Source organism: Aedes aegypti, chromosome 2, assembly GCF_002204515.2.
Source record: "Aedes aegypti strain LVP_AGWG chromosome 2, AaegL5.0 Primary Assembly, whole genome shotgun sequence".
Taxonomy (NCBI): Eukaryota; Metazoa; Arthropoda; class Insecta; order Diptera; family Culicidae; genus Aedes; species Aedes aegypti.
In genome coordinates, this window is record NC_035108.1 from 131,971,257 (window position 1) to 131,998,216 (window position 26,960).

Genomic DNA, 26,960 nt, shown 5'->3' on the forward strand with positions numbered 1-26,960 from the left:
TTTTATCCCGCAATAGATAGGTTTGCTGTGCTTGCTTCTGTTTGTATCGTTCCACATTTTGACGGTTGCCTTACTGCAGCATAATATCCCTTACTGCATTGTTCTCGTTCAAAACCAACGTCGATTCCCTTTCACGAACCCACCTTCCGCTGCATTGTTAATGGCTGCATTGACACTACTCCAGCAGTCCTCAAAAGGGGCTTCGGTGAGCTCTCACCCAGCTCCCTCACCCATCAATGCTGCATCAAGGCTTTGCGCGTAATCAGTTGCGGCTTCGGATAGCTTTAGTCGTTCCAGATTGTACCGAGGTGGGCGTCGGTACCGAATTTTGTTCACAACGGAAAGTCTTTGGCGCACTGTTACCATCACAAGATAGTGGTCCCAATCAATGTTTGCGCCGCGATAGCTTCTGACGTCGGTAATGTCCTTCCATCAATCAAAACGGGGTCGATTTTCTATTCAGTTTGTTGAGGTAATCTCCAGATATACCGATACGGGAGACTTTGCTGGAAGTAGATACTAAGTATGACCATGTTCTTGGAGACCGCGAAATCAATGAGACTAAGGCCGTTTTCGTTCGTAAGCTGATGAGCGCAGAACTTCCCTATAATCGGTCTTAATTCTTCCTCTTGCTCTTCCTTTGATCCTCAACTTGCACATTCTGTTGTCGATTGGCCACCACCCAATCACGCGCCTCTGCATTTCGCTCATCACTATAAAAGCTGTGCCCAACTCGTGACTGTTTCCGTAGCTCTGCTAGATGGTATAACCATCCCTATATGTATTTACCGTCGATCCTTCCAATAATTTGGAAAGAATACGGGTGCTTCCCAAGAAATTGAGAGACTCACAGTTCCTTGATCCGAGTTTTCAATTAATCGATTGTTCCGGTGCGTATTTACAAGGTATGCTTCCTGTACTTATGATTTTAACGGCTTGCTTGCAAGGCCTGCACCAACCCCCTGTCTCACTGGACAACCATCGTGCACAACACTGTTTGGACTCCCACGCTGGCACTAGGACGATGATTAGTCGCTCCTTACATGGAGAAAGGAAGCTGTTTTGAGCCGCCCCCAACACGGAGAACGGACGCTCTGATGAGCTACACCCTCAGAAGTTCTTAGTGCTCAATGAGTATTGAAAGAATTATGAAATTTGTAAATAAGCACATTCAGTTCGAAATCTGTGGAAATTAAGTAAATAAAGTGCCATACAAGCTGGTAGATTTACATTCAAGTTGGCTGAAATCCTTAATTTTCATAAACCGATATCGAAAAAACTAGATGTGCTGCGATATTTAAAAAAAACGGAAATGGATTCAGCAATCCTAAATTAATTAAATATCGATATTATGGTGCTTGAAACGAAAAAGTGTTCCGCAGTGTTATTATTTTATTACATTGATGCGTGCAATATGAGACACAATTAGCCTTAAGGATATAATAGTCAAAACAGTGTTCCTAAGATAAGTTCACGTCATAAATGAATTTAGATGACAGTCTCAGCCATTTAATTTAAAACGTACCTAAACAGTAGGGGAAAAGCACCATTTTTTTACCTTCCTTTTTATTCTTCTTCTTCTTCTTCTCCTCCTTCTTCTTGGCATTATATCCTAGCTGGGAAGCATAGTGTTCTTATGAGCACTTCCACAGTTATTAACAGAGAGCTTTATATGCCAAAGTTGCCATTTTCGCATTCGTATATCGTGTGGCAGTCAAGTAAATTTCCATTACGAAAAGACCCTGGACCGACCGGGAATCAAACCCAGATACCTTCAGCATGGCTGTGCTTTGTAGCTGCGGACGATTACTGTATATGAAAATCCAAAAATTAGCACAGAGTTCTTGTAGATCAAAAATTAGTAAGGTACCGTGGGGTAAGTGGATACAGAAAAATTAATAGTCAACTTCATTGTTATATACACTGCCGTTACACGCATAATTGTCCCATGTTACATTTTGTGCATTTTGACTTTTTGCCATCAAACAGTTTATTTTTACGTATAGTTTTAGAAAACACTTACCAAAAATTAACTTTGTTCGGAAAATCAATGAAAAGCAAGCCAAGTCAATTTGTCCCATTGTTGAATTTCCACGCATAACTGTCCCACTACTGTATTTCTACGCATAACTGTCACACTATACAATTCGCTGCGCTAATCTTGAACAAAATATTCAGTTGTGAGTTTTGAATTAGCTAATGTTTGTGAAAATCGTTTTGAACATCTACTTACGTTGGCTTTACATCCCATGTGGAACACAACCCGTGTTATGTGTTTATCGGGATGCATTCGTCATTCATGCGAGTCTGACGTCAAATTTGATTGACATTTTCAATTTAATAATATTATTTCCCATCGGTTTTTCAATGAATTTCAGTTGAATTTTCAGGGTCAATCACATTTATTTTAAATTTTTTTGAACCGCCGTCATCGATTAGAAATTCACCATCATTTTTGATTCATCACGAGGAGTACTGAATTAATCCCAAGTCCAAATAAAAATAGTTCGACCATTTTTGGAAGACTTGGCCATATGCTGGGTTGGTCCGAATACCGGTTCACTGGTGGAAGTGGCCATTATATTGGCGAATCTGAAAACTGGCTTGCGACATATGAATTTTCATGAATTTGCAAATTAGTTCTACAGGTGGTTCGAATGTATTTGAACGACTTGACCACATGTCGGATTGTTCTGATTTCCCGGTTTCCTGGGGAAAATAGCCCCTAGACTGTCGGTTCTGAAACCTAGCTGGCAACATCAAACTTCATAAATTCACAAATCAAGGCTAAAGAAGGGTAATTCAAAGGTTCCTGGATGACTTTATAACATGCCAGGTTGGTATGGATACCCTGTTCCCCAGAAGAAGTAGCCATTATATTGGGGGTCTTGAGACCTATTTTGCGACATATCAAACTTGATGAAGTCAAGAAGAAGTCAAAGTCAATTCAAAAGAAGAATATGATGACCTGGCCACATACTGGGTTATTCCGCATAGTTGGCTCTTCGGTGCAAGTTGCAAATATGTTGGTGGTTCTAAAACTTAATTTGCGATGTATCAAACATATCATGATATGTATTGCAAACAAAGTCCAAAAAAATGTCAAATCGTGTGAAGATTTGTGTCGTGAATTTTGAATTAAATATTTACTCGGCAGAATAACCTTGAATTCTCAGATGATTTTCTGTCAAACCTGCAGCTGAAAGAGTCGATTAAGGAATTAATTACATCTTATAAACTCTCTTACTTACTAATCCACTCTTTCTTTCACTAACTCATACATTTTCTCACTATCACACATATAGAAAACTTTGCTTCCCATCTCAAACTATAAAATCGTTTTTTTTTTCTCTTCCCCTCCGCTTGGCACATGTCACATGAGCCTTCATTAGGTGCCTGAACATAGTCTTGAGGATATACGTCCTCTACATTCGGTACAATCTATACGTAAGAACGGTCATCCACAGCAGTATGCTTAGCACATAATTGGATACTACTCTCAGTGGGTGTTGGGTAGAATTTCGGACCTCGATAGAGAATCGCACTGTAGTTCAGTTTGCCGAATTCTTAAAGCTACGGAAAAGATTTATTAGGCGCAAAATTTTAAAGAAAACTGAATGCTACCACTTACAATCTGGTCTTCTTAGTTTCGGTCTAACCCAACAATTTCTAGCTTACGCTGGTCTTCCGAGGCTCTTCAGATACCTATAGAATAATTCTATAGTAATAAATTGTAACAGAGTATTAATTGATAACTTACAGTTCAGAATAGTGATATCGCAATCACGATTGAAGGGATCTATTCGGACCTATGGGTGTCGCTAACCTATATAAAGTTAATTCATTTTGTAGGCTCGATTTCGCTAATAAATTCTCGTTTAACTTACAATGAAGAAATTATAAATTCGTTTCGCACTTGTGCACAATCCCAAAGGTGGTAATTGAATAATAATAGTAAATTAAAGAAATAGAGAGGATAATTCACACCGTATGTTCGCACATGACTTGTGGTTTTACACTTCGGCCTACCTAATCGCATTGACGTCTGTCATTCGCTACATGACCCGAGATACTTTGATGGATGTTAGTTGGTGTGTGCAGAATCCGATTGGGGGGTATCGCGAACAGGATCAGTATTTGAATAATCAGTGCTGCCAGTGTCGGCAACAGTGGGACTGTTATGCGTAGAAATTCACCAAAAACCCCGTATTTCTAGGCATAACAGTCCCACTTTGAATTTCGTAGCCAAATTTACTTTATTCCCATAATACAAACTCTTGACTCTAATAAACACGCTATTCTTTATACTATTGTGAAGATTTTAATTCAATTTACCACACACCTGGTCAATATGAGGCCTAAATGTGTTAAAATCTTTAAACGCGTTTTTCTCGATTGCATATTTTGGAACATGGGACAATTATGCGTATAACGGCAGTACAGCTAACGTGAATAATGTAAATCAAACTTTTTTCTGTGGATATCAAATGGGGGACTAATATACTTCAAATCATCGAATATTTCGATTTTTCTGATTGTTATGTATTGAGTATGAGGGACTTGAAAATTTGCGCCATATGATCGACTTGCCCCACCATGGTGGGGTAAGTGGATCACCAATAGCAAAAATCTGTTCTTTACACAAATGTGATGTTATTATGTATAGTAAGAATGATACTACTCTGGTTCTTGTTATAAATGCTAGTTAAGGTACATTTTAATACTTTTAAATAGAAAAGTATCATTTTTTAATCAAAATATATTGAAAAATATGTATACATTACATTATTTACACTAATTCGAACAACAAAAAAACATTAGGGGTATTCACTTAAAGTTGCGTAAAACAGCGTAAAACTAAAACCGCGTAATGACTGCAATGACTTATTTCAAACGAAATATTCCCATTTTGACACTTGAGTACTAAGTCTAGCTGTCTAGCCGGGGGCATTGAAAATTCATTAAGTTTGCTGTTTAGTTTGGATCATATTGGAATAAATGTGATTAGAGTAGTAAATAAAATGTTCTGTTTAAGATCTCACTGATGGTTGGTGATAAAATGTATCAAATTGTACTGGACGGGTGGCGTTGGAACCGTTTAGAATATTGCAAGTAAAATAGAAGTGATTTGCGAGATTTTCTGAATGTGACCGAACGAGCATCCAGGAATGAAATGTATACCAATGATTGCGGAGTAGAAATTCTATTTAAAATTTGGTGGGCTGTTTTGTTCCGCATTGTATTGAAGGTTTATATGCAACGAACTTAAAAACTTCAATTTTTTCAAACTTGAATTCAAATGATTGATGGCTGGATTTGACACCAATTTCGTGATGAAGACACGCTTTGCTCTGTATGCTAAAGGCGCGGTTAGATCTCTATTCCACAGTTTCCGCATAAACACTAAGGCTTTTGGTTTACAATTTTATCTATTGTCGCACTACATTTGTGTGAAAGGAAGAAATGTCGCAGGTCTTTATAAAGACAGAGAGTTTTTCGCCTGCAGTTGAAATTGTCGATCTCGTCTAGCAACCTCACCGGTACCTTCCAAAAACAGAAATTGTACGAATCAGCACAATAAAATATAGAATAAATCTCTTGCAGAATCAGAGAGTAGCAGTTTTTGCATCTGCTTCCACGTAGCCTTTCCAAATCGATCAGCCCTATGCAAATTACTCCACATTGAGCCCGAATCTAATAAGAAATCTCCGTATGCATCTCCGCTAGAATCAGAAAAAAGGTGCCGAATGTTAATACTTATCAATTAATTTCCTCTAATTTGCCAAAAAGGTGAAAACCTAAGAAAACGAATTCCTAGGTAATTGTTTTGTTGACATTCGTTTTGTTACCATTCCCATGGCGCTCTTGGATATTGAATTTCAACAATTTGAAATGTTTCATTTGCGGTTGAGGCATTGACGTGAAATATTTGAAATTACTAACTTTACACGATTTACGAGGGAATTTACGCCTTTAAGTGAATACCCTTATTGTAATTAGAATCATTTGGAGAAAATTCATCCATTTATACACAAAAGGTATACAGAAGTATTGTAGGGTTATTCCTAACAATGTTTTCGGAAAACATTCGTAGTTTTAAAATATTAGTTACATTTATTTTTGAAAAAGAAACTGATTTTTTTTTTTATTCTCTTTATGAATATGTTTGTATCATCTGTCTAAAATAATCTATATAGTCAAGACAGGTACGATCACATGCTTTCAATTGGAGAATTAATATATTTCGCTCTTTTACAACTCAGCTTAGATGAACTACGAAAAGTTTCGTGTAAGTTTTGAAACTATTATTTTTTTATATTTTTTATACCAGAAAGGTTAAACAAACTTTCAGGTGGATTAACTCAAATTCTCTATGGCGAATTTGACAAATTAAGGCTGGGAAAGAAAAAAAATAAAGGAAAACAACATTTGCGGTTATTAAAGCTTACGGAAATTCTCGTAAGCAGTCTGCCAATAAATTATAATAATACTTGATCCACTTACACCACCCCATTAAACAGTAGGGGTAAGTGTACCATGTCCAATATATTTGTACTTATTTATAAAAATCACATATTTTTCATTGTGATTCATTCAATTAAAACTGAAATGCTCACCATGTGTCGAAAAAACCAATAGTTTTCTATTTTAGACAGAGATACAATGGATTTTTGAATGATGGAAAACAATTTTAAAATAATTAATTTTTGCAGCTAACAAGTTTGCTTGTGTTAGTGTACGTTTAATACCAGTTTTACAATAGTATCAGTGTGGACGTAAGAATATAACCTAAAACAAAGCAATGGTGCGAAAACATTCAACATATTCAAGTATTTATGCTTAATATTGACGAATGATCCACTTACCCCACTGATACACTTCCCCCACTGTACCTTACTCTTCCCCTACATATTATTGAGTCAAGAATTATAAATAAAGACAATTCCAAGAAGTGCTGTAATAAATCAATATATATCTGCCACCCGGCAATTGTATAAATATTTAAATACTTCGATTGACTTACAGACATAGTTTGCTCGTGGCAAGTGGATTGAGACAACTGAAGTCAAGGTTAGACCTCGCATTAATCATACAGTGAGGTTTCACGTGGCTTTTATAACAAAATATCCGAAATATTCAGACCCATCGTAAATGTATCGATTTTGGATACAGAGCCAAGTTAGAAATGGATTTTACTTACTCGTAAATATTCAGGTCATATATTTAAGGTCCTATTTTTTGACTAGAATAATTAAGGGTAAGCAGCTAACGAGTATAACTAACACAATCTAGTTTTGAGACTATTTACTTTGAAGTTTTGTTCAGCAATTTGTCATTTCATACAAATTGTATGGGAGCCAAAAAACTAGTCAATATTCTATGAATTATGTTATTTTTTCAGTTTGATGGAAACATAATTTAACGATACTGTTGAAACCTTTATAAACAACAGAACTTTTTGGTATACTCAACTCAAAACCGACCAAAATGGATCCTCCACCCACCTTGGCCATTGGCTCCTCTATTAATATTTCTATGAAGTACCATAAACAATTATGTTTTATTTTATATCTTTTTCAGTAGGCTCAATTGCATACTTTATAACAAGAGTTAAGCTACAAGTGAAATCCTCAGCAAAAATCTACTTTATTGACAATATTGGTAGAATCGAGCACCTTGCTTTCAAATCGCTTTTTCTAAAGCACATAATATCGTCATCCATTGCTGCTAACACTGAGTAGAATATCCAGCTAAACACATTTGAAAGTATATTTGATAGGGAGCCAGATCCTATTTTTGGCACTTTTGATTCACTACGGCAGTGGCGGTTTTTCGAAATTTACAGAGCTCATTTTTGGCAACCATATGCTTCGTATTGATGCGTTTCTTATTGCAAAGCTTCAGACAATTCTGCCTAGAAAAACCCCCCATGCCAAAGTGAATCATGGAAGTGCCCAAGTAGTTCTGCACCCTATGTACTAAATAAACAAACAAAGTTGTGCAATGTCCACCTGTTTCAAAACTGTAGAGTTTACATATTTTAATACTCCAATGAACCAAACTGTACTTCCAATAAATCTCCAAAACAACGCACCGTTGTTTGTAGTCATTGAATGTTTTTAGACAGTGGGGCCTGCCCATCCCACTGCTGTTCAATCAACTCCATTTCATTCGCGTCTTTTGCTCATCATTCAATCGTTAATGATGAACGACCGGCCCTCTTTGCGTGATGCCGATGGCTCGCTCACATGCACAGTCTATTCATTTCGGTTTTTGGCGTGCACAAAAAACACTTCATCCATCGTCGTTGCCGTCGTCATCGGCATCGATGTTGTTGTCGCGGTTAATTCTTCGCAATAAGCAAACAAGTGACACTCTCAGTGCTAACGGACAAGAGCGAAACGAGTGAACAGCAGTCCGTTAAGTGTGGTCATAGGGAAAAGCGGTACAAAATGAAGTGGTTCAATGATGATTCTTGATGCGCTTGGTAAAACAAATCATGCTTTTCATGTACAAAATCGGAGGCCTTCCTTAGCCGAGTGGCTAGAGTCCGCAGCTACAAAGCAAAGCCATGCTGAAGGTGTCTGGGTTCGATTCCCGGTCGGTCCAGGATCTTTTCGTAATGGAAATTTCCTTGAACTTCGCTGGGCATAAAGTGTCGTCGTACCTGCCACACGATATGCGAATGCGAAAATGACAACTTTGGTAAAGAAAGCTCTCAGTCAATAACTGTGGAAGTGCTCATAAGAACACTAAGCTGAGAGCAGGCTCTGTCCCAGTGAGGACGTTAATGCCTAGAAGAGGAAGAAGATTGAACAAAACCAAAGCTTACCCGCCCAGTGGATTACAACAAAATTGTATCGCAATTATATCAAGATTTGTTACGAATAACAAATTTTGTTCCATTTTTGTTAAAAGCACTCTGAGTTGATGGAGGAAATTGAAACAATTGAAACAAAATAAGTTATAATAACAAAGCCTGTTTCTAATTTGTTTTAATTTAAAACATAATTATAACACAATTTGTTATAGAAAATCTGATAAAAATTGCTTACAAATGGACGCTTTTAAACATGTAAAGAAAATAACAATTGTTATTATTCAGTTATGGAAAGTAAAAAAGTAATTATATTTTTGTTTGATTCAATACATAAAAAGTTATATTTTTGATTGAATTATATCAAATTTGGTTTCAATTTTGTTTAGTGTAGAAGAAAGTGTGTTACACAGTTAACTCTCCCTAACTCGAAACTCCGTATCTCTATATAGAGTTAGAGAACCATAGTAAAAAGTGGTTTTCAGTGGTCCCTTGGATCGCAGTTGCACTGGTTTTGTGATCTGCAACTCGATACCTCCCTAACTCGATGGTCCCTTCGATATAGAGTAAGGGAGAGTTAATTGTATTTTTTGTTATTTTAGCTACTAACCAGCCAAAATTATAACATATTTTGTAAGAAAAAAATAGCAAACTGAGTAACAAAATCTGTTACAACTCTGTTGTAATCCACTGATCGGGTAGTTTAATTTAGGAATGTTTTTAATTGTAATAAAGTCAACTTGTAGCGTTGGAGTGAGTCTTGCTGTTTTTCACTACCAATCACAGAATTGTTTAGCCTTCGAATAATACAATTCATCATTGAGTAATCGGCTTTAAGACACTTGGTCGAATGTCGTTTGGTCCGATCACATTTGGTCGAAGGTACATGTAGTCGAAGGGGTAAATTGACCGTATATAAAACCAAGTACTTCAAAATCACACCGATTGATTTTATATTTTAAGGAAGCTAATGTTTAGGTCTTGGTTCGACCATGTAGCCTAGGATGCTTAAAATATTTTTTTAAAATTTTTAGTTTTAAAGATACGTAGAACAGGTCAAAACAGCAATTTAATGATGTATTTGATATCACCATAAGATTTTCTGCAGAATTTCCTTTCAACTTTGACGAATGCCTTCCAGAATGAGGCAAACGATTTAAAAATCGTGCTCGATAATCTTCGATTTGGATTGAACAATATACAATCAACAATCCCTAACTCGATATAGAAGGGACAATCGAGTTAGAGAGGTATCGAGATACAGAACATTTTTTTTATAAATTTTCAAAATTACTTCAGTTGTGCCAATTATTATAAAATTCAATTGAAAATTATAAGAAATGTTTTATTTTTGTTTTATATTTTCAGTTTAACCCATTAACTGTCGCGAGACTTGTCACCGTCAGAACCACCACGCTGATGCTGTGTACGAAAAGCGAGATTTTTCTATCAGTGTAACACAAGATCCAACAGTGCGATTGATGGAACTGGTGTTTATTTTCATGCTGTCATTATCTAAAAGATAATAGAAAATTCATAAAGAATATTTGCTGAAACTTTGTGCTGTGTTTTTTATTTAAAACAATATTTCAATTGTTTAAACTGAACTAAGAAATTAGGTAATTTAATTTGCTTCAGATCGTGCTTTCGACTGCATAAAATTTTTCAAACAATTCTAGAGGAATGTTTTTAGTTGATTGGAGAATTTTGGATAGGTGCTTGATATTCATGATGACATTTTTCAGTGTAATTTCTAATTGAGCTTCGGCACAATCAACCGGAATGTGCAACTCATTATCATATTCATTCGCATGTACAATACTATCAAAAATATCTTCATTCGTCATCAACTCGCAGTACTCGTTGAAAGATTGTGAGATTGTGACATCGTCTTAACCATCAAACAAAAATCCAGCCTTCTTGAAACAATTTTCAATAAGTAGATGAAAAAACCGAATTTACTACTATACCATTTAAATCCACCAGGCTGTCAAATATAAGTGACCAACTATTCAAAACTACATCAAATAGTGATCGTTGAACAGATTGTTTGTAAGCATTTCGAAAGTGCTAAAATCGTTTCAATTTTTAATAATCGTATATAAAGCCTCAAATGTTCTCGATTCAAATGAAAATAGCTCTTACATGGAGTATCATACTAATATTCTTTAGTTTGCTTTCCTTTTGCTTAACCGATTAACAGAAATTATGATATTTCGTTTAGTATGTGTTGGGTAACGCACTATCAACGTTACCCACATTATCAAAGATACCCCATTTTACGGTACCGTTGTTAAGTTATACAAATAAAAATATCATTTTTATTTACTTTAAAACTGGAAATGGTTCGTAGTACCGTTTTGTCTAAAATTCCAAACAGACTCATATTCCAAACACTCGGCTTTTGTATGGCGATTTCGTTGAAATATTTCGCTGAAATATGTCAAATTACCAAGAAATGGTAGTCAATTGCATTTCAATATTACCGTCTTCCAATCTACTTAATACATCGGGAGTAGTGATCATACTCTATCTCGAGGCCAGCAATACTAGCTTAGATAAATTAATTTGTGAAATCATTCATTTGAAAACGACTAATTCGCTGTTTGGAATTTGAGTCAACGTGTTCGGAATATGAGACAAAATGAACACAGTATTCGGCATTTGAATCATAATGCTATTCCATACTTTTGCGCACAAAAACATTACCAAACAAGTTGCAATAAACTATTTTATCAGCACTAATCGCAAGACGAAGAAATTGAAATTTTTACAAATATCAACTTATTTATGCCTGTCAGATGCATTTGAAGACCCTGTTAGCCTTAAGTGTTCGAAATATGAGTCAAAACGGTACCTAAGTTAAGATTTTTTTTATAAATAAATAATTGATTTTCATAGAAAAATGGGCCTAAGTATAGTATGGAACAAAGGTAGTTTACAGCTTCTTAAGCAAACATGCTACTTTCGTATAACTCACTATGTACCACTTACCTCTATCACATACTAGCCAAAAGGAGTATAAGGTGCGATCGGTAGAATCGCCGCGGTCAGTCAGTGCCGTTTCGTCAGTGCGAGTAATAACATAATAGATCACAGAGAGAGTGGTCACCCCGTCTCAAAGCATCGATTCGTGCGTGCGGTTTATCGTCGTTGAGCATCTCGTTCACGAGTTTGTTAGACAGCTTTGTTGTTTTAGGTGAATGGCGCTTCGGTGAAAGTGGATGCTTATTCTTGGTTCAAAAATTTCTAATCAGCGTAATTCGTTCGGGATTTCGCAGAACAGCGGCGCACGTGCTGTTTGAAGGGATCAAAAGTTCAATTGGATTGGAAGCGTTGATTAGGTTGATGCCCTATCGGCGTCCACACGGTGCATAAAACAGACAAACAGAGAAGGTAACTTCTATGTGCATGATCACTTGGATCAGTTGACATGAATGGGAATTTGCAACTGATTTTTAGTACTAACGTGTGCATAAATCGATTGAATGGTGTGTATGAATGGAAGCTTTTTCTTTAAATAGATCCCCTGCCGCAAAGGAAAAGTAAAACAATTTGAAAAATTACGATTACACATTGTAAACATAATCAAACGGTAGCACCAAGTGTGTAACGTAATTAGTCTCAGCTCAGGATTGTTTATTTAGGTCGCAAATTACTGAAATAACTTGGTCAAACAAGTTATCAATTGTGTTTCCCGGGCGGAAGATTAAATGGTTTAATGTATCTTTTTCTACTTCTTTCTGACATTACGCCCCTAGTGAAACTGAGTTTTCATCTCAGCGAAGTGTTCTTACGAACACTTCCACATGTGTCAATGGATTGTCTATTTTCGAATTTCTAGGAATATCGTGTAACATGTACGAAGATACTTTGAAAACTGTTCATTTTATAAAGTGGACACCTTTTCTATGCTAGATCTTTTTTATTTATAATTGAACCATGCACCGAAGACCGATTACAATTTGGTTTTCGGTGCATGGTTCAAGTACTATTCTTCGATGTTATGAAAATAAAAGATCTGACGAAATGCTTTTTTGATTGAAGAACTAAAAGCGTTTTCTAAATACTCCAGAGAAAAGCTGTTCTTCAAAGTTGAACATTATTTTTCGCACAACTTAATTCCTCATTTTTATGAACAAATTGTATATTGATATTCTACTGAAGATAGGTCTTTAAAACCATCAATAATATTCTACCAATCTCTGACACTAGGTAACTCTAGTGATTTGCCCATTTAAAGTATAATCCACTAAAGCACCACCTTTTTACTTTACAGCAAAACAAATAAAGTTGGTTTAAATTACTGAAATTAACTATATTTGTATAATAGGAAATGAATCTTGAGAGTTCGAACCGCATCCAAAAGTATAAATTATATATATATATATATATATATATATATATATATATATATATATATATATATATATATATATATATATATTGTCGATTTTTTCAGCCAATTTCTAAAAAGCATTGATTAAAGTTATTCGTGTGTAATATAATTATTCTCGTGGCCTTTTTATTATCACAACATTGTACAGTATTAGTCAAAAGGATTTTTTTTAAATCATTCTTAATTAGTATCAAATGTAGTATTCATCACAAACCCCCTCCGGAGCAAAATGTCGCGCGTGTCGTATATCTTGTGTTTCGTCAAACATCATAATCGTTGGTGCCTGCACATGACGTATTCGTTTATTGATGATATGCTATTAATAATGCCAATTGTTTTTTTTCTCTTTAATCAGAAAATCGATAAAACTAAGAAAGCTGTTTTGTCATGTTATCAGTTGTAGCCAAGTCAAACAAGTTATCACAGATGGGATTATTCATTGTCTTTCAAACGCATTTTCAATTATGTTCAATCTTATCGTTTTTCGAACTTCAAGCCATGCGTGCTATACTAATCACAGCTGTGATGAAAATAATTTAATTATTTTTAATAAATGCCTGTAATATCCCTGTTTTTTGTTTTGTTTTTTTTTTATGTCAAAATGTCAGTCCTTAAAAAAGATGTCACTGTTGCTCTTTGCTTGTTCATTTCCCAACGACATAGATCATCGACTAAAGCTGATGGTATATTGGTTGTCAATATTTGGAAAAGGGTTATTGGAGCCCTCCGAAGTTTGGCAATGCAATCCAAACAGGGTAATAAACTTTATAAAACGAGTTGAGCCTAGTTGGGATAACGTGCTCCATCAACCATTGTCCACCACATCTCAATTGTGAGAGGATATTTGATGAGCACAAAATTAAATATGGGTCATACCACAATATTCCTAATTATTGGACGCAGTGGGTAAAAGGCTCTACAGACAAGGAAAAAAAAAAGCTGATGGTAAAGTTAGATGGATGATGGCTCAATATTGAAAAATAGTATTCGTAAAACTTTCACCGGATGCGCAATTTTATTTCAAGTATCTACTGCCATGTAGACATGAGCATGTGAAAAATATAAAAAGCTTCATTCAGAACGAACAAGAGATCATGCCATTGCATATTGGTCCACCGAACGAAATTAAGTGTAATAAATTAATAACTTGAAAAATATAAGAGCCAAATTTCATAGTTTTTCAAATTCGCTCTCAAACTTTTTAATTTCAAAAGATAGCACGATAAAAAGTTCTACAATGTTGTAGATTTTTTAAAATATGATTAATTTCTGAAACATCATTTTTTCTATATCTTACAGTTAGAGTGATATGAGAAACTTTAGAATTTTATGTTTAAAATCGGTTTTTCCTCAATACTAACGAAAATAGCAAAATTATAACGTTTTCTCTTGAGCCGTCATACCTCTAAAATTTTACTATGAAAAGATATAAGCGTTTTAGTAGTATTTGATTCCACTTTTTCAAGGGTTACATTTCAAAATGAGGCAAGTGAAATCGAAACCTTTTCCTACTACCTGAATAGGCATATCTTAAAGTATATTTTAAGAAATTTTCGATGAAAGTATTTTTTTTTTTTTGATTTCCGCTAATAACTGTGTTTTGAATTATTCCTTAATTTTACTTAGAAAACAGATTTTTCTAACTTCTTGAGATTCTAATTCACTTACACTCGATTATTGTATAATACATTTTTAAATAATCAATTATTCTTAGCGTGAACAAGAACATTGTAGATGGCTATCATGCTGCAGATACAAACTCACATTTCTGGCATATACTTACTTGATACTTGATACTTGATGGGCTACAATTCGCTACGATGAATCTGCGCCGAATGGATGAGTCTTCTCCACTGGACTCGGTCCTGGACCAATCACTTGACCACGAAGTCGGTGACCTCGTCCGGGTTCTCTGTAGAATATTATCTTTGCTTGTCGGCATACGAGCAACGACCAGCCCAACGCAGCCTGCCGTGTTTTATGCGCTTGACAATTACTACCTCTTTATACACTTGGTACAACTCGTGATTCATGCGACGCCACCAGTTGCCGTTTTCTAGTGTACCGCCGAGTATTGTTCGCAGCACTTTACGTTCAAACACCCCGAAAGCTCTCCAGTCAACTTCCTTAAATGTTCATGATTCATAGCCATATAGGACAACCGGAAGGAGCAGTGTCTTGTATAACGCGAGTTTTGTTTTCATTTGCAGGCTGCGGGACTTCAGCTGGTTACGGGGCCCGTAGAAAACCCGACTCGCAGCAGCAATACGTCTTTTCACCTCGCGAGTAACATCATTATCGCATGTCACTAGTATTCCAAGATAACAAATTCTTTCACCACCTAGCACCATTTCGCTACTACTAACACGTCCGGACTCACGTTGACCACCAGCTATCATGTACTTTGTGGTGTTGATCATGGGCCCGATCCTCGCTGTCTCCCTCTTGAAAGGCACGAACGCCTCTTCCACTGCCCGACGGTCAATCCCGATGATGTCGATATCGTCCGCAAAGCCAAGAAGCATATGAGAACGTGTGATAATGACGCTTCACTGCACACCGGCTCTCCTGATAGTACCTTCGAGCGCTATGTTAAACAGCAAGTTAGAAAGAGCGTCACCCTGTTTCAATCCATCTAAGGTTACGAACAATGACGAAATCTCGTCCATCACCCGCACTCTTGATTTCGACACATCAAGCGTTGCACGAATCAGTCTAATCAGCTTCGCCGGAAAGCCATGTTCGGACATAATTTGCCTCAACTCGTTTCTCTTCACTGAATCGTAAGGGTATGCGAAATACCGAATGATTCCGTCAAATACGCTTCGGAACGAAATTCCGCGGAATTCCACGGAACTCGCACTGGCGAAATTTGTATTTTGCTATTTCGTTTCGTTTCGCCAAATTGTTAAAATATTTCCGCGGAAAATTGAAAACAAACGGAATAAAACGGAATTTCGCGAAATTCGAGTTTAATTTCGAACAAAAAAAAAGCAAAGTGTTCGCTTCTACTCCTAGCAGCTACAGCCAAAAATGGGTCCGTATTATGGATCAAATCGACTCATATCATGGATCAGAACATTATAACAGCAAATTATCTGCGAGGCAAACGAATGATGTGGTAGTGAAAGCATACGTTTTGGCGTTTCTTTAGGAATCGTCTTATCTTAGATTCATAACTGTGGTATGGGTTTCAATGCCCCACAAATATGAATCAACGCTTCTAGGCATATGTATGACATTTTATTTCCTACGAATGGAACAAATGTGTTTAAGCATGTTATTATTGATTGCAATGCTGTATAGATTTATGGTTCGCGTAGGTAAAATGGGTTCTGCGTAATTGCTACTCTCCGTTTAATCCAACTTTGATCCATATCTGTGTGCTATCCATAACTGTGGGATGACTGTAGTATTGACTGGTCCGTAGGATATGATAAACTGTACTGCCGTTGTAAAGTTTCCAAAAACTCCCATTTGCACTAAATTCCTCGCGGCGAATAGCCCAGGAAAGGAACAACTGCGTTTGATGAACCACCGCAATGTTATCTTCCATAAGAATGAAGAGAACAAACCCACGGTTTCCTCCGGGGAACATCGCGTGTCCTTTTGAGCAAATTCGTTAATATATCGCAAAAATTGTTTGTACATAAATGTCAAAAAAAGCTGCGGAGCGTGAGTCCCTGATGTTCTGGATTTGCTCAGGTGGTGCAGATTTTTGATGAGCGCATTAGTTCTCTCTTTTGCTTTCCTGCTATGACGTCACTTTTAACTCTGCATAAGAACAGCGGGAGAATAGAAGAGAAAACTAATAGCACGCATCAATGAGTTAAGGCTCTCCGCGATTCCGTTGTTGTGTCATAAAACTCTACATGTAGCAGCGAAATCGCAGCGATTGTTTGTTCTCTACATGTAGCAGCGAAATCGCAGCGTTGATTTGGGTGATCCTAAGCCACACCTCAAATCTTCAAGAGCACAAATCTAAAGAACCAGACGTCCATTCAAGCTAAAAAATCTATCGATTGGTTACTCGATGGCCAATCGATCAAGTGTTCAGCTTGAACCGCTGTCGGGTTTGTTAGATTTGTGGTCTGGAAATTCTGAGGTCCTTAAACAAGGAAAATGCATACATTATTTTATATCGAAAAATGAATCTAGGTTTATTCACGCTGTATCACACCACCAACTCCTCTCTCCTCTTATAACGTGACATAATTTCCTCACGACCCCAGTTAAAAAAAATGCGAACATAGATAATCCATCATTACAAGTATTGGAAGCCAAATGCCACGAGACAAAAGTCTTAACATTTTCAATACCGACATCAAGTTTCAAAATTCTCTAGTTTCGCCATCTTTCGATCGATTTTGATCAGTTATAAATTTGATTCATGCATTGCAAGCACCATCAAAATTGGTTCCGGATTTAGATTCAAGTTTGGTGGGGTACCGTTTTGATTCATATTACGGACACTTAAGGCCCCTGTGAAGTACAACCAATTGAAAAGCATATAAATTGAAACATATTGTATGATAGCTGTGCGTTATCAGACTTTTGAAACACTCAACTTCCGAACGGTGGGCGAAGATTCGGATTCCAAAGCTTGAATTACCTAAAATAAATAGAAATTAATGATCTTTCCATGATTCTTATTCCGGACACAACCTCACTTTTGCTTCATTTTACGGACACCTTGTTTCAAATTCCGGACAACTCACGAAAAGAAGAACTTTAATAGTTTAATTATAAATAAACTCTTGAATTCGTAAAAGCAACGTCAAAACAAGTTGCGCATTATAAATTTTCATGGATTGCTATTTGAAATTCATATTAAAACGCGCCCGAAAGTTGGGAACTTTCAAACAGCAAATTTTGAAACATTTCACTTGAAACCTTTCCCATACAAAGTAGAGTGTCCTGAATTAGAAGCTGTCCGGAATTTGAATCAAAACGGTACCTAGGGTATTTCACAATAGAAAGTGCAACAATTTTTTTTTTCAATTTTCGCACATCTAGATCTCGAGAAAAAAAAAATAAGCCAAACATTAAATTAAGCTCATTGAAAGACGGATTGTCTGAACGAAAATGGGTGAACTTGTCAATCTTATTTGCGGTTCCTCTATGCTATGTAGTCCAGGTTCAAAACTTTTTTTTCGAAATTTTCTAAAATTGTTTAAAATACTCTCGAAGCTCAAAATTCAGTGAAAATGTGATTTTGTAGTCAGTTTTAAACAAAGAATCTGAAAATGAGATAATATCAACAATCCTTATTTCTTCAGAAATCGTCCAGGATCATTTCTCCAGTATTTGCTCTACAAAATAATAGGAATACCTTCAGTATTTTCTACAAGGTTTACTCTAAAAGTTTGTATTCATCCAGATTTGATCCCTACAAGAATTAATTCACAGTTTATGTATGGCTTTTCCGGAAAATTTCTAAGGAACTTCTAAATTACCCCAACAGGCAATCCTGGTTAAGTTGCTGTCGCAATATCTCTTGGAGTTTATTACTTTTGTAGTTCTTTTAAATTTATCTTGATTGTTTTCTTAGGTATGTGTTGATGGATTTTTTAAAATTTAATTTAATTCAATACTCCAGCAAATACTAAAGCAAATATTCCAGTGATTCCTCTGTTCTACTTATTTTTCTTCTTCTTTCTTGCGTTGTGTTCCAACTGGGAAAGAGTCTGCTTCTCAGTTAAGTGTTTTCATGATCACTTATCGACTTGTGTCCCCAATCACATTCATTCAAGCCACAAAGCATAAAGTACAGCAAAAAAAATTAATATCATTATTCCATGTTTTATGGTACCGTAATTTGGGGTGTAGTTGATCAGTGGGGAGAAGTTGATCATTTCCGTACCCACATGTATGAACTGCCAAGAGAGCTATTATCCGTTTTCAATTATCACAAGTTGTGTCATATCGTATTACCTGATAGCTGCTCTTGATGTTTCTGAATTCGGTTCATCGTTCAATATAGTTATGCCATGGAAAAACAGATTTTTAAGGAAATGTTTGATGAACTGTTAAAGGGTTCTACCCCAAACATTCGTCTATTGCCAAGGCTATATAAAGACACCATTTAAATAAACTGTTTCGTACATTCCATATATGTTCTGTGAACCCAGTTTTATATTTGCATTGAGGATAAAAAATCATTTTCAGAGATAAAAATGTTCTTTTTGTGAGCGAGTTGCCAATTACAAAGAAAATTGCATACCTTTAGGCGTTTTATTTGGAGTATTCTGGATTTCACAACATTCAATTCTAAAATTGACCGATTTATCAACAACTTGTAAGATTTTTGAGACTTGATTCGGGATCAGTGATCCCAAATTTAGTAATTAGCATGTCTCTTTATTTTAGGAAACATGTCACAGTAATTGATCAACTTCACCCCGGAATCAAAAATTCCACTTTTTGATTTCTAAAAAATATTTTTGTTATTATGATAACAATTCGTAAAAATTTCTATAATTTCTATTTGTATAATTCTATAAACATCCAACCAGTACAGGTTTTAAAAATATGTGGATGAGAATACATGCATCATACTAGGAATTATAGAACAGAATCGCTCAAAAGTGATCAACTTCACCCCATTTTACGGTATATATTAGCATATCCACATGATTAAAAAAATGTAAGGCGTTTCTAAAAACCAAATTAATTTTGGACTCCTCTCAATATTTTTGAAATTGTTTCAAATGTTTGTAACTGCTTTTCGACCCACTTCTTATTTGCTAAATTTAAATTAAACCCACTCATTGCCTTGTTCTTCTTTCTGGCGTTACGTCCCCACTGGGACAGAGCCTGCTTCTCAGCTTAGTGTTCTTATGAGCACTTCTACAGTTACTAACTGAGAGCTTACTATGCCAATGACCATTTTTGCATGTGTATATCGTGTGGCAGGTACGAAGATACTCTATGCCCTGGGAAGTCGAGAAAATTTCCAACCCCAAAAGATCCTCGACCGGTGGGATTCGAGCCCACGACTCTCAGCTTGGGCCCCCTTGTGTGAGTGTCAGATAGTTGAAATGACACCTTATAAAGTTATTAAGAAGATTTCAAACAAACAGAAAAAAAAAATTACCAAAACATGTAAGGATTCCGCTGAGCAATGCTAAGGTTTCCATATGGTAGAGGATTTAAAAAGAAGTTTTTATGCCTATTGTCATATTTCCAGCTTTTGACAAGAAAAAAAAAACTTAAACGTGTATACCGCGAAACAAATTTAAAAATTTCGTTTCGTTTCGAAAAATTCCGTGAAATATTTGATTTCGTATCGAGTTACACGAAACATTTTTAAATCTCGTTTCGTTTCGTCATTATCGGCGCAAGATATTCCGCGTATCGTTTCGTTTCGTATCGACATGTAAACAATCCATATCGCATACTCTTACTGAATCGTACGCTGTTTTGAAATCTACAAACAGATGATGAGTCTGCAAGTTGTACTCCAGGAATTTATCTAGGATTTGACGCATGGTAAACATTTGATCCGTCGTTGATCGGCCCTCTCGAAAACCAGCTTGGTGTTCGCCGAAAAAGGATTCCTCATAAGGTCTCAATAAGAATTCCAGAATTCCAGACATGATTTTGTACGCCGAATTGAGGAGTGTTATCCCCAAGGGGTGGATCACTCTTGATGCATTCAATGCATCGGAAAAATTATCTGCATTTAAATGCATTTTTTTTCGTACGAAACTCATGGATTACTTTAGATCGTATCTCTAGCGAAAACAAAATATGTCAAATTTGATGATGTATCAAGAAATTGAAAATCCATAACATACATAGTTCGATACAATTCGATGTGATTCTTTTCACGGATTTCCGGAAACTGAAGGGTAATCACTATTCTAATGAGAGCAATAATCCAAAACGTTTTTTCAGCTATCGAACATAACATTGAGGTAGATAAAACATATTGAAAAACGTTGTTCATTTTGCGGAAGTTATTCTTAAATTCATGCTCGGATATTACAACCCATAGAATCCTTCAAAAAAGTGACCACAGTCGTTAAGGGTCAAAAAAGGACAACGGCATCCGCTTACCACGACGACTGATTTCCGGTACGTCCTTTTTTCACTAGCCAGAAGAAATTATGTAAGGATTATGCTCAGGATTCAATCTCAGTAGATGCCCATAGTTTCGTCGCAGTTTCGGAGGAACAGAATCCTATTGCTGTTAGCTGACAAAACCTCAGAGAAAAAGACAAACATACTTTTGAACATAGAGACCATATATCTTCAGTGCAACTTCCGCGCGAGAAGACGAAATACAAAATAAAAGGAAAGAAGGGACTGTGGATATTGGTCCTTCATACCCCCCAGCAAACGCCCCAAAGAAAATTTTGAACCAGCATCCCTAATATATACAGTTATTCCGATTGTTCCAGCAAATATCTCTTTTTTCCGCTTTCTTTACCATACAAAATTCGGTTTATGGTGAATATATCTTAAAGCAATGATTTTTTTACGAATACTTTGTATGAAACACTATCAGAACTTTCAATTTTGCACATTTTTGCTGAAAGCACCAAAGAGCTATCTCGAATGTTTTTCAAGTTATGGACAATTTTCGGTTGAAAAACACATCATTTTCAAAATTTTGTCAATCTTTTCAAACAAAAAACGTCCTCACAGCTTTTTTTCACTTTAAACAGAGAAAGAAATAGTCTTTCTAATGCCGACAAAAAATTGAAAATCCGTTTGCGCCTTTCGGAGATATCGGCATTTGAAAACAACCATTTTTTCGAAGAAAATTTCTGATAACTCTGTAACCATAAGAGATAGAACAGTAGTTTCTTCAGCAAAAAGTTGCTCAATCAAAAGTTCTAAAAGTGCTTGCAACAAAGTTTTTGCGAGAAGTTATCGTATAAAAAGTTATCAAGAAAAAACTGATTTTTCAGTACCACCCTAACTTTTTTTGTTAAAAAAATCACAACTCGCGAACCATAAGAGATAGAAATTTGAGTTCTTTGGCAAAGTTGCTCCAAATCGGTTGTTCTAAAACATTGTAGAACATTGTGTAGTCCTAAATGCGTCAGCAAAAAAGTTTATGTGCTGATCTCGTAAACCATGTGGGCCACCCTAATTTCACATCTCTGAAAAAAATGTCTGAAAAATATGGAGAAACTTTGCCAAAGACACCATATATCTAAAATTGACGGTTTAGGCTCAATCATTTTTGTCTTCCTAGATATGGCTCTGAGACCAATGTGCAGTGTTCGGCATTTGAATCAAAACGGTGTTCCATACTTCAACGTAAAAACAAAACTAAATAAGCTAAAATAAACAATTTTATCGGCACATCCAACAACTAACAGTTAGACTTTGCGAATAAATTGAAATCTTCACAAATATCAGCTAATTTATGCCTATCAGATGCATTTGAAGTCACTGTTGGCCTTAAGTGTTCGGAATATGAGTCAAAACGGTATTCATCCTTGGAATCTATGCTCAACGGTGTAGGGATTGAGAGAGGTACTAGAGAAGATATGAACTAAGCAGAAGGGCAAATTCCCACGAGAGGGTAAATCTATGAGGAGTGAAGAATGAGCAATGAGGAGTAAGAAATGAGGAATGAGAGATGAGAAATGAGGAGTGAGGAATGAAGAGTGAGGTGTGAAGAATGAAGAGTGGGGAATGAGGAGTGAGGAATAAGGAGTTATATCTGTAGAGTGAGGAGTGAGGAATAAGGAGTGATGAGTAAGTAACAAGGAATGAGGAATAACGAGTGAGGAGTCAATAATAAGGAATGAGAAATGAAGAGTGAGGAGTGAGGAGTAAAGAACGAGGAATGAGGAATAAAAAGTGAGCAGTGTGGAATGAAGAGTGAAGAATGAGGAAAGTCTTGGAAGGTTAACGTATAAATCACCAAGGAAAAATATTTTCGAGTAAGACTTATCATAGACAAGTACATTTATGTTGTAATAGTTGAAGTAGTCATATTAAATATGTTTTCATATGAATACTGTTATACTTTTCTCTCCTTATGCAAAATGAATTATTTTTTTAAATGATTCACTGAATGGATCAAAAGAAACGATTCACTTTTGTGAATGAGTCACCCCAAATCCTTCCCAAAATTGCATCGTTTGCTCATCTATAGTGTACAAGCATGCTGACAATATTAAAATCCATTAAGTATTCGCTGAGCGGTGAGGCCTATACAGGTTAATCCCGACTGATTGCAAATCTTTGCATTTACCTAGTAGATCATTGATTAAGAACTGCAACTTCAAAAGTGATCTAACATACATCAGGAGCGATTTTTAACTACATTGAAGGGCTTTTTTTATTATTTCAGCCATCTTGATCACAGATATCTAGAATTTTCAGTTCTCAAAACCTTCTTCTGTTTGAATTTAATTTCAGCTTTCAGAGAATGCCAGCGAATATCATCATGAAGATCCTAATTACATCAATTTTGATCTTAAATCTTGCGATACATGTCGTACCCCAGCACCTCATTTCTTCGGGTACATCAGCAGTAGAGAGCAAACCAGCCAGTGCAAGACCAACATACGAAGACTACAAACGACAGCGAGAAAACTTTCTGCAAGCAGAAGAGTATCATTTTCTTGGAGCAAATGTGACCTTGAATGAAAATGAACAACTTGTAAATAAATTTCTCATGCGACTGAAGCTGGAGGAGATGGTGAAGGGTTTTAACGACAGCTATAATTTTATACCGGCAAGACATATTTTCGAAGTGCTTGACCGTTTCGGACAGTCTAAGGTGTTCAAAGTTATCCAGAGGTTGCCCAAAGGTGGTGTTTTACATGCGCACGATATGGCTTTGGGCAGCACTGATTTGATTGTGAATGCAACCTATCGGGAGAACTTGTGGCAGAAAGGAAACTTCGGGGTGTCACATGGGCCACAATTTAAGTTTTCCAAGGAGAAACCTGGAAAGGAATGGTCATTGGTATCTGAAATACGCCAGTGGATGACCGATAAGGTGTATGACGCAAAAGTTGGTGAGATATTCAGTCTCTACAATGCAGATCCATTAAATGCCTATAAAAGCTTGGATGACGTGTGGAGCAAATTCCAAAACTTGTTCGGGAGCTTAGCACCGCTGATCACATTTGCCCCAGTGTGGAGACAGTATTATCACGATTCGTTGAAACAATTTTACGACGACCATGTGCAGTATTTGGAATTCAGGGGAGTTCTGCCTGACGTTTATGACTTAGATGGAAAGATATACAGTGCAGAAGAGATTGTTCAAATGTACTACGAAGAGACAGAGGAATTCAAATCGAGTCATCCGGAATTCATTGGCGCCAAGTTCATTTATGCTCCTGGTCGGTTCGCAACTGATGACGAGTTTCTGAAGATTATCGATACTGCCAAAAGGTTGCACAAAAAGTTCCCAACTTTTTTGGCAGGGTTCGATTTAGTTGGTCAAGAAGATCCGGGAAGGTCCCTTCTCGAATTCGCTCCAGCACTACTCAAGCTTCCTGCCTCAATTAACTTTTTCTTCCACGCCGGTGAAACCAATTGGTACGGTATGAAAACCGATCAGAATTTGGTAAGGATCAAGCAATCAACATCATATGTCAATTACTAACAATTTTTAATTTCAGATCGATGCTGTCTTGTTGGGCTCGAAGCGAATTGGTCACGGTTTTGCTGTCTTGAAACATCCCAAGGTGCTCAAGGAAATAAAACGCCGACAGATTTGCATCGAAATCAATCCCATTTCAAATCAGGTACTGAAGCTGGTCCAGGATCAACGAAATCATCCGGCGGCGTTGCTGTTCTCGGACAATTACCCAGTGGTGGTTTCTTCGGATGATCCATCTTTTTGGCGGTCAACTCCGCTGAGTCACGATTTCTACGTAGCGTTTACGGGAATAGCGTCGGCTAAACAGGATTTGCGTTTGCTGAAACAACTGGCGCTGAACTCAATCGAGTATAGTGCCATGAACTCGGAGGAGAAAACTTCGGCCAAGGAGAAGTGGAGCCAGGCGTGGCACGATCAAATTAGTGCCCTGGCGACGGATATCGTGGCTGGAAGTGTTTAATTAATCGAATGATTGATGTAGCTGGGTATGAAGTTGAATAAAACTGTTGTATGTCATTAAATGGTACATAATATAAGCCGTACTTTTCCACGGTAAAACAAGCGTTGATTTCAATACAACGTTTGATACAGTAAAATTAGCGTTGATTTATTTATCTTCCATCTATATTACATTTTCCAAAGAAAGGATTCGACATTCATATCAACAAGGAACAGTTGGCATTAGTTTTTCTGGATATTAGGGATTGTTGAGATTCAGTTTTCATAGACATATTGTCAGAAAACCTGCATAATAGTAGACTTACCTGGAATATGTGAATATTTCTTGTACAATTTGTTGTCATTAAGCGCATGAGCAGTCTCGGTCAACTGACAACTTACAGGATAAGATTGGGCCTGCTCCAAGGCTAATTTGACTATGAACAATTACTTTTTTCAAGTTGGAACGAGTTCAAAATCATTGTTTGCGTAACGCCTTAAAGCAGGCCTGCCCAACCGTTTTAGATCGCAAGCCAAATTCTAGAAACAATTATATGCGACGGTTTAATTTTTGTAGTACAGAATAAATTTCAATATTTTTCAAAAATCGTTGAAAAGTCAATCAGCTTAAAAAGTTTTTTTTTATAATCTGTGGAATAGATAATTGCTGATTGCATCCCAAAATTCATTAATTTTATTTCCCTGGAATCTGAAAGATATGATTACGATTACGTCAGAATCTATATTATTTCGATGACCCTACCCTTAATCCTGCAGAATCTTGAATTCGTCTATAAATTCACAAAGAATACTGCCAAATCCTGTACAGTGTTATGTGGGATTCTTGACTAAGATTTTTCGAGAATTGTGCCTTGAATTAGGTAAGAATATCGCACAAGATTAATTGTAAATTATGTTCTGGAATCCTACATCAGATTCTAGCAAGGATTCTGGAAATTCTGCTAACGGTTCTTTGAGACTCTTGCTTATGTTTTTTTTTATTATGTGAACAATCTGAAAATTCTGTTAAAGAAACCCATAACAAAACTCTTTATAGATCAATATCAGGATTCATACCCAGAAATTAGCAAAAATCTAGCCAATGATTATTTGGACACCCTATGAGAATTCCTATGAAATAACCGCAATAACGCTCACGTATTTCTAAAATTCAAAATCAAATTATTCAATCAATGAATTTTATTTCGAAGAATAAAAAATCAAACTTCAAAAGGCAATTTTTTGCACAAAACTGGAATTGATTTGTTGAAAATATGTTCAATGCGTTATGTGATGAACATATTCCCGTTTAAACTTGGTTGAATTATTTTATCCTCAAAAGCACATAGACGAACAATATTACCGATTGAATGAATTGCTTGCTTTTCCCATAGTGATTCCCATACAAATTTTGAAGAGCTTGTGCAGCATCAGTTTTCATCCAAATGAGCTCAAATTCTCAAAATCTGATCTAGAATCGAATAAGCGAAGTGGAACAAAAACGATTTTTTGAACCACCCTAATAGTATTGTTTAGTAGTCATCTATTTTTCGAAAAGTTATAAGCATTTGAATTCAGTTAAAATTTTCGTTATCTCAATCAAATTGTCTATCCCCTGTAAATGTAAACAGACAAACACGTAATTTGATTGCTTAACTCCGAGTAAATTACAATAGAAGCGCCGCATCGGCTTAGGCTGCCGAAAATACGTAAATACATTC

General features: G+C 36.3%; 1 protein-coding gene and 1 long non-coding RNA gene across 5 annotated transcripts; one reads left to right on the plus strand and one right to left on the minus strand.

Moving 5' to 3' along the window:
• Nucleotides 1–3,550: 3,550 nt before the first annotated feature.
• LOC110675328 lies at nt 3,551–4,142 on the minus strand. The gene is made up of 3 exons (XR_002499375.1): nt 3,888–4,142; nt 3,761–3,826; nt 3,551–3,705 (listed from the first exon to the last, which is right to left on the minus strand). It is a non-coding gene; the product is annotated as an uncharacterized LOC110675328 (long non-coding RNA).
• Nucleotides 4,143–11,850: 7,708 nt separating this feature from the next.
• On the plus strand, nt 11,851–25,397 carry LOC5566826 (adenosine deaminase 2). Of its 4 annotated transcripts, none has more exons than XM_021842412.1 (4): nt 11,851–12,017; nt 12,100–12,214; nt 23,604–24,765; nt 24,821–25,397. In XM_021842412.1, exons 3-4 carry the CDS (start codon nt 23,614–23,616, stop codon nt 25,259–25,261), a joined length of 1,593 nt encoding a protein of 530 aa, XP_021698104.1. In that variant the 5' UTR covers nt 11,851–12,017; nt 12,100–12,214; nt 23,604–23,613; the 3' UTR covers nt 25,262–25,397. The 4 variants fall into 4 exon arrangements, with proteins under 4 accessions (XP_021698104.1, XP_021698103.1, XP_021698106.1 ...); XM_021842413.1 differs by having other exon boundaries at nt 11,862–11,951; nt 12,018–12,214; XM_021842411.1 differs by having other exon boundaries at nt 11,851–12,214.
• Nucleotides 25,398–26,960: the final 1,563 nt, after the last annotated feature.

Coding starts and splice junctions, on each gene's coding strand:
- LOC5566826 (XM_021842411.1), top strand. CDS start 23,614: ATGCCAGCGAATATCATCATGAAGATCCTAATTACATCAATTTTGATC. Junction 24,766..24,820: donor TGAAAACCGATCAGAATTTG/GTAAGGATCAAG, acceptor TTTTAATTTCAG/ATCGATGCTGTCTTGTTGGG.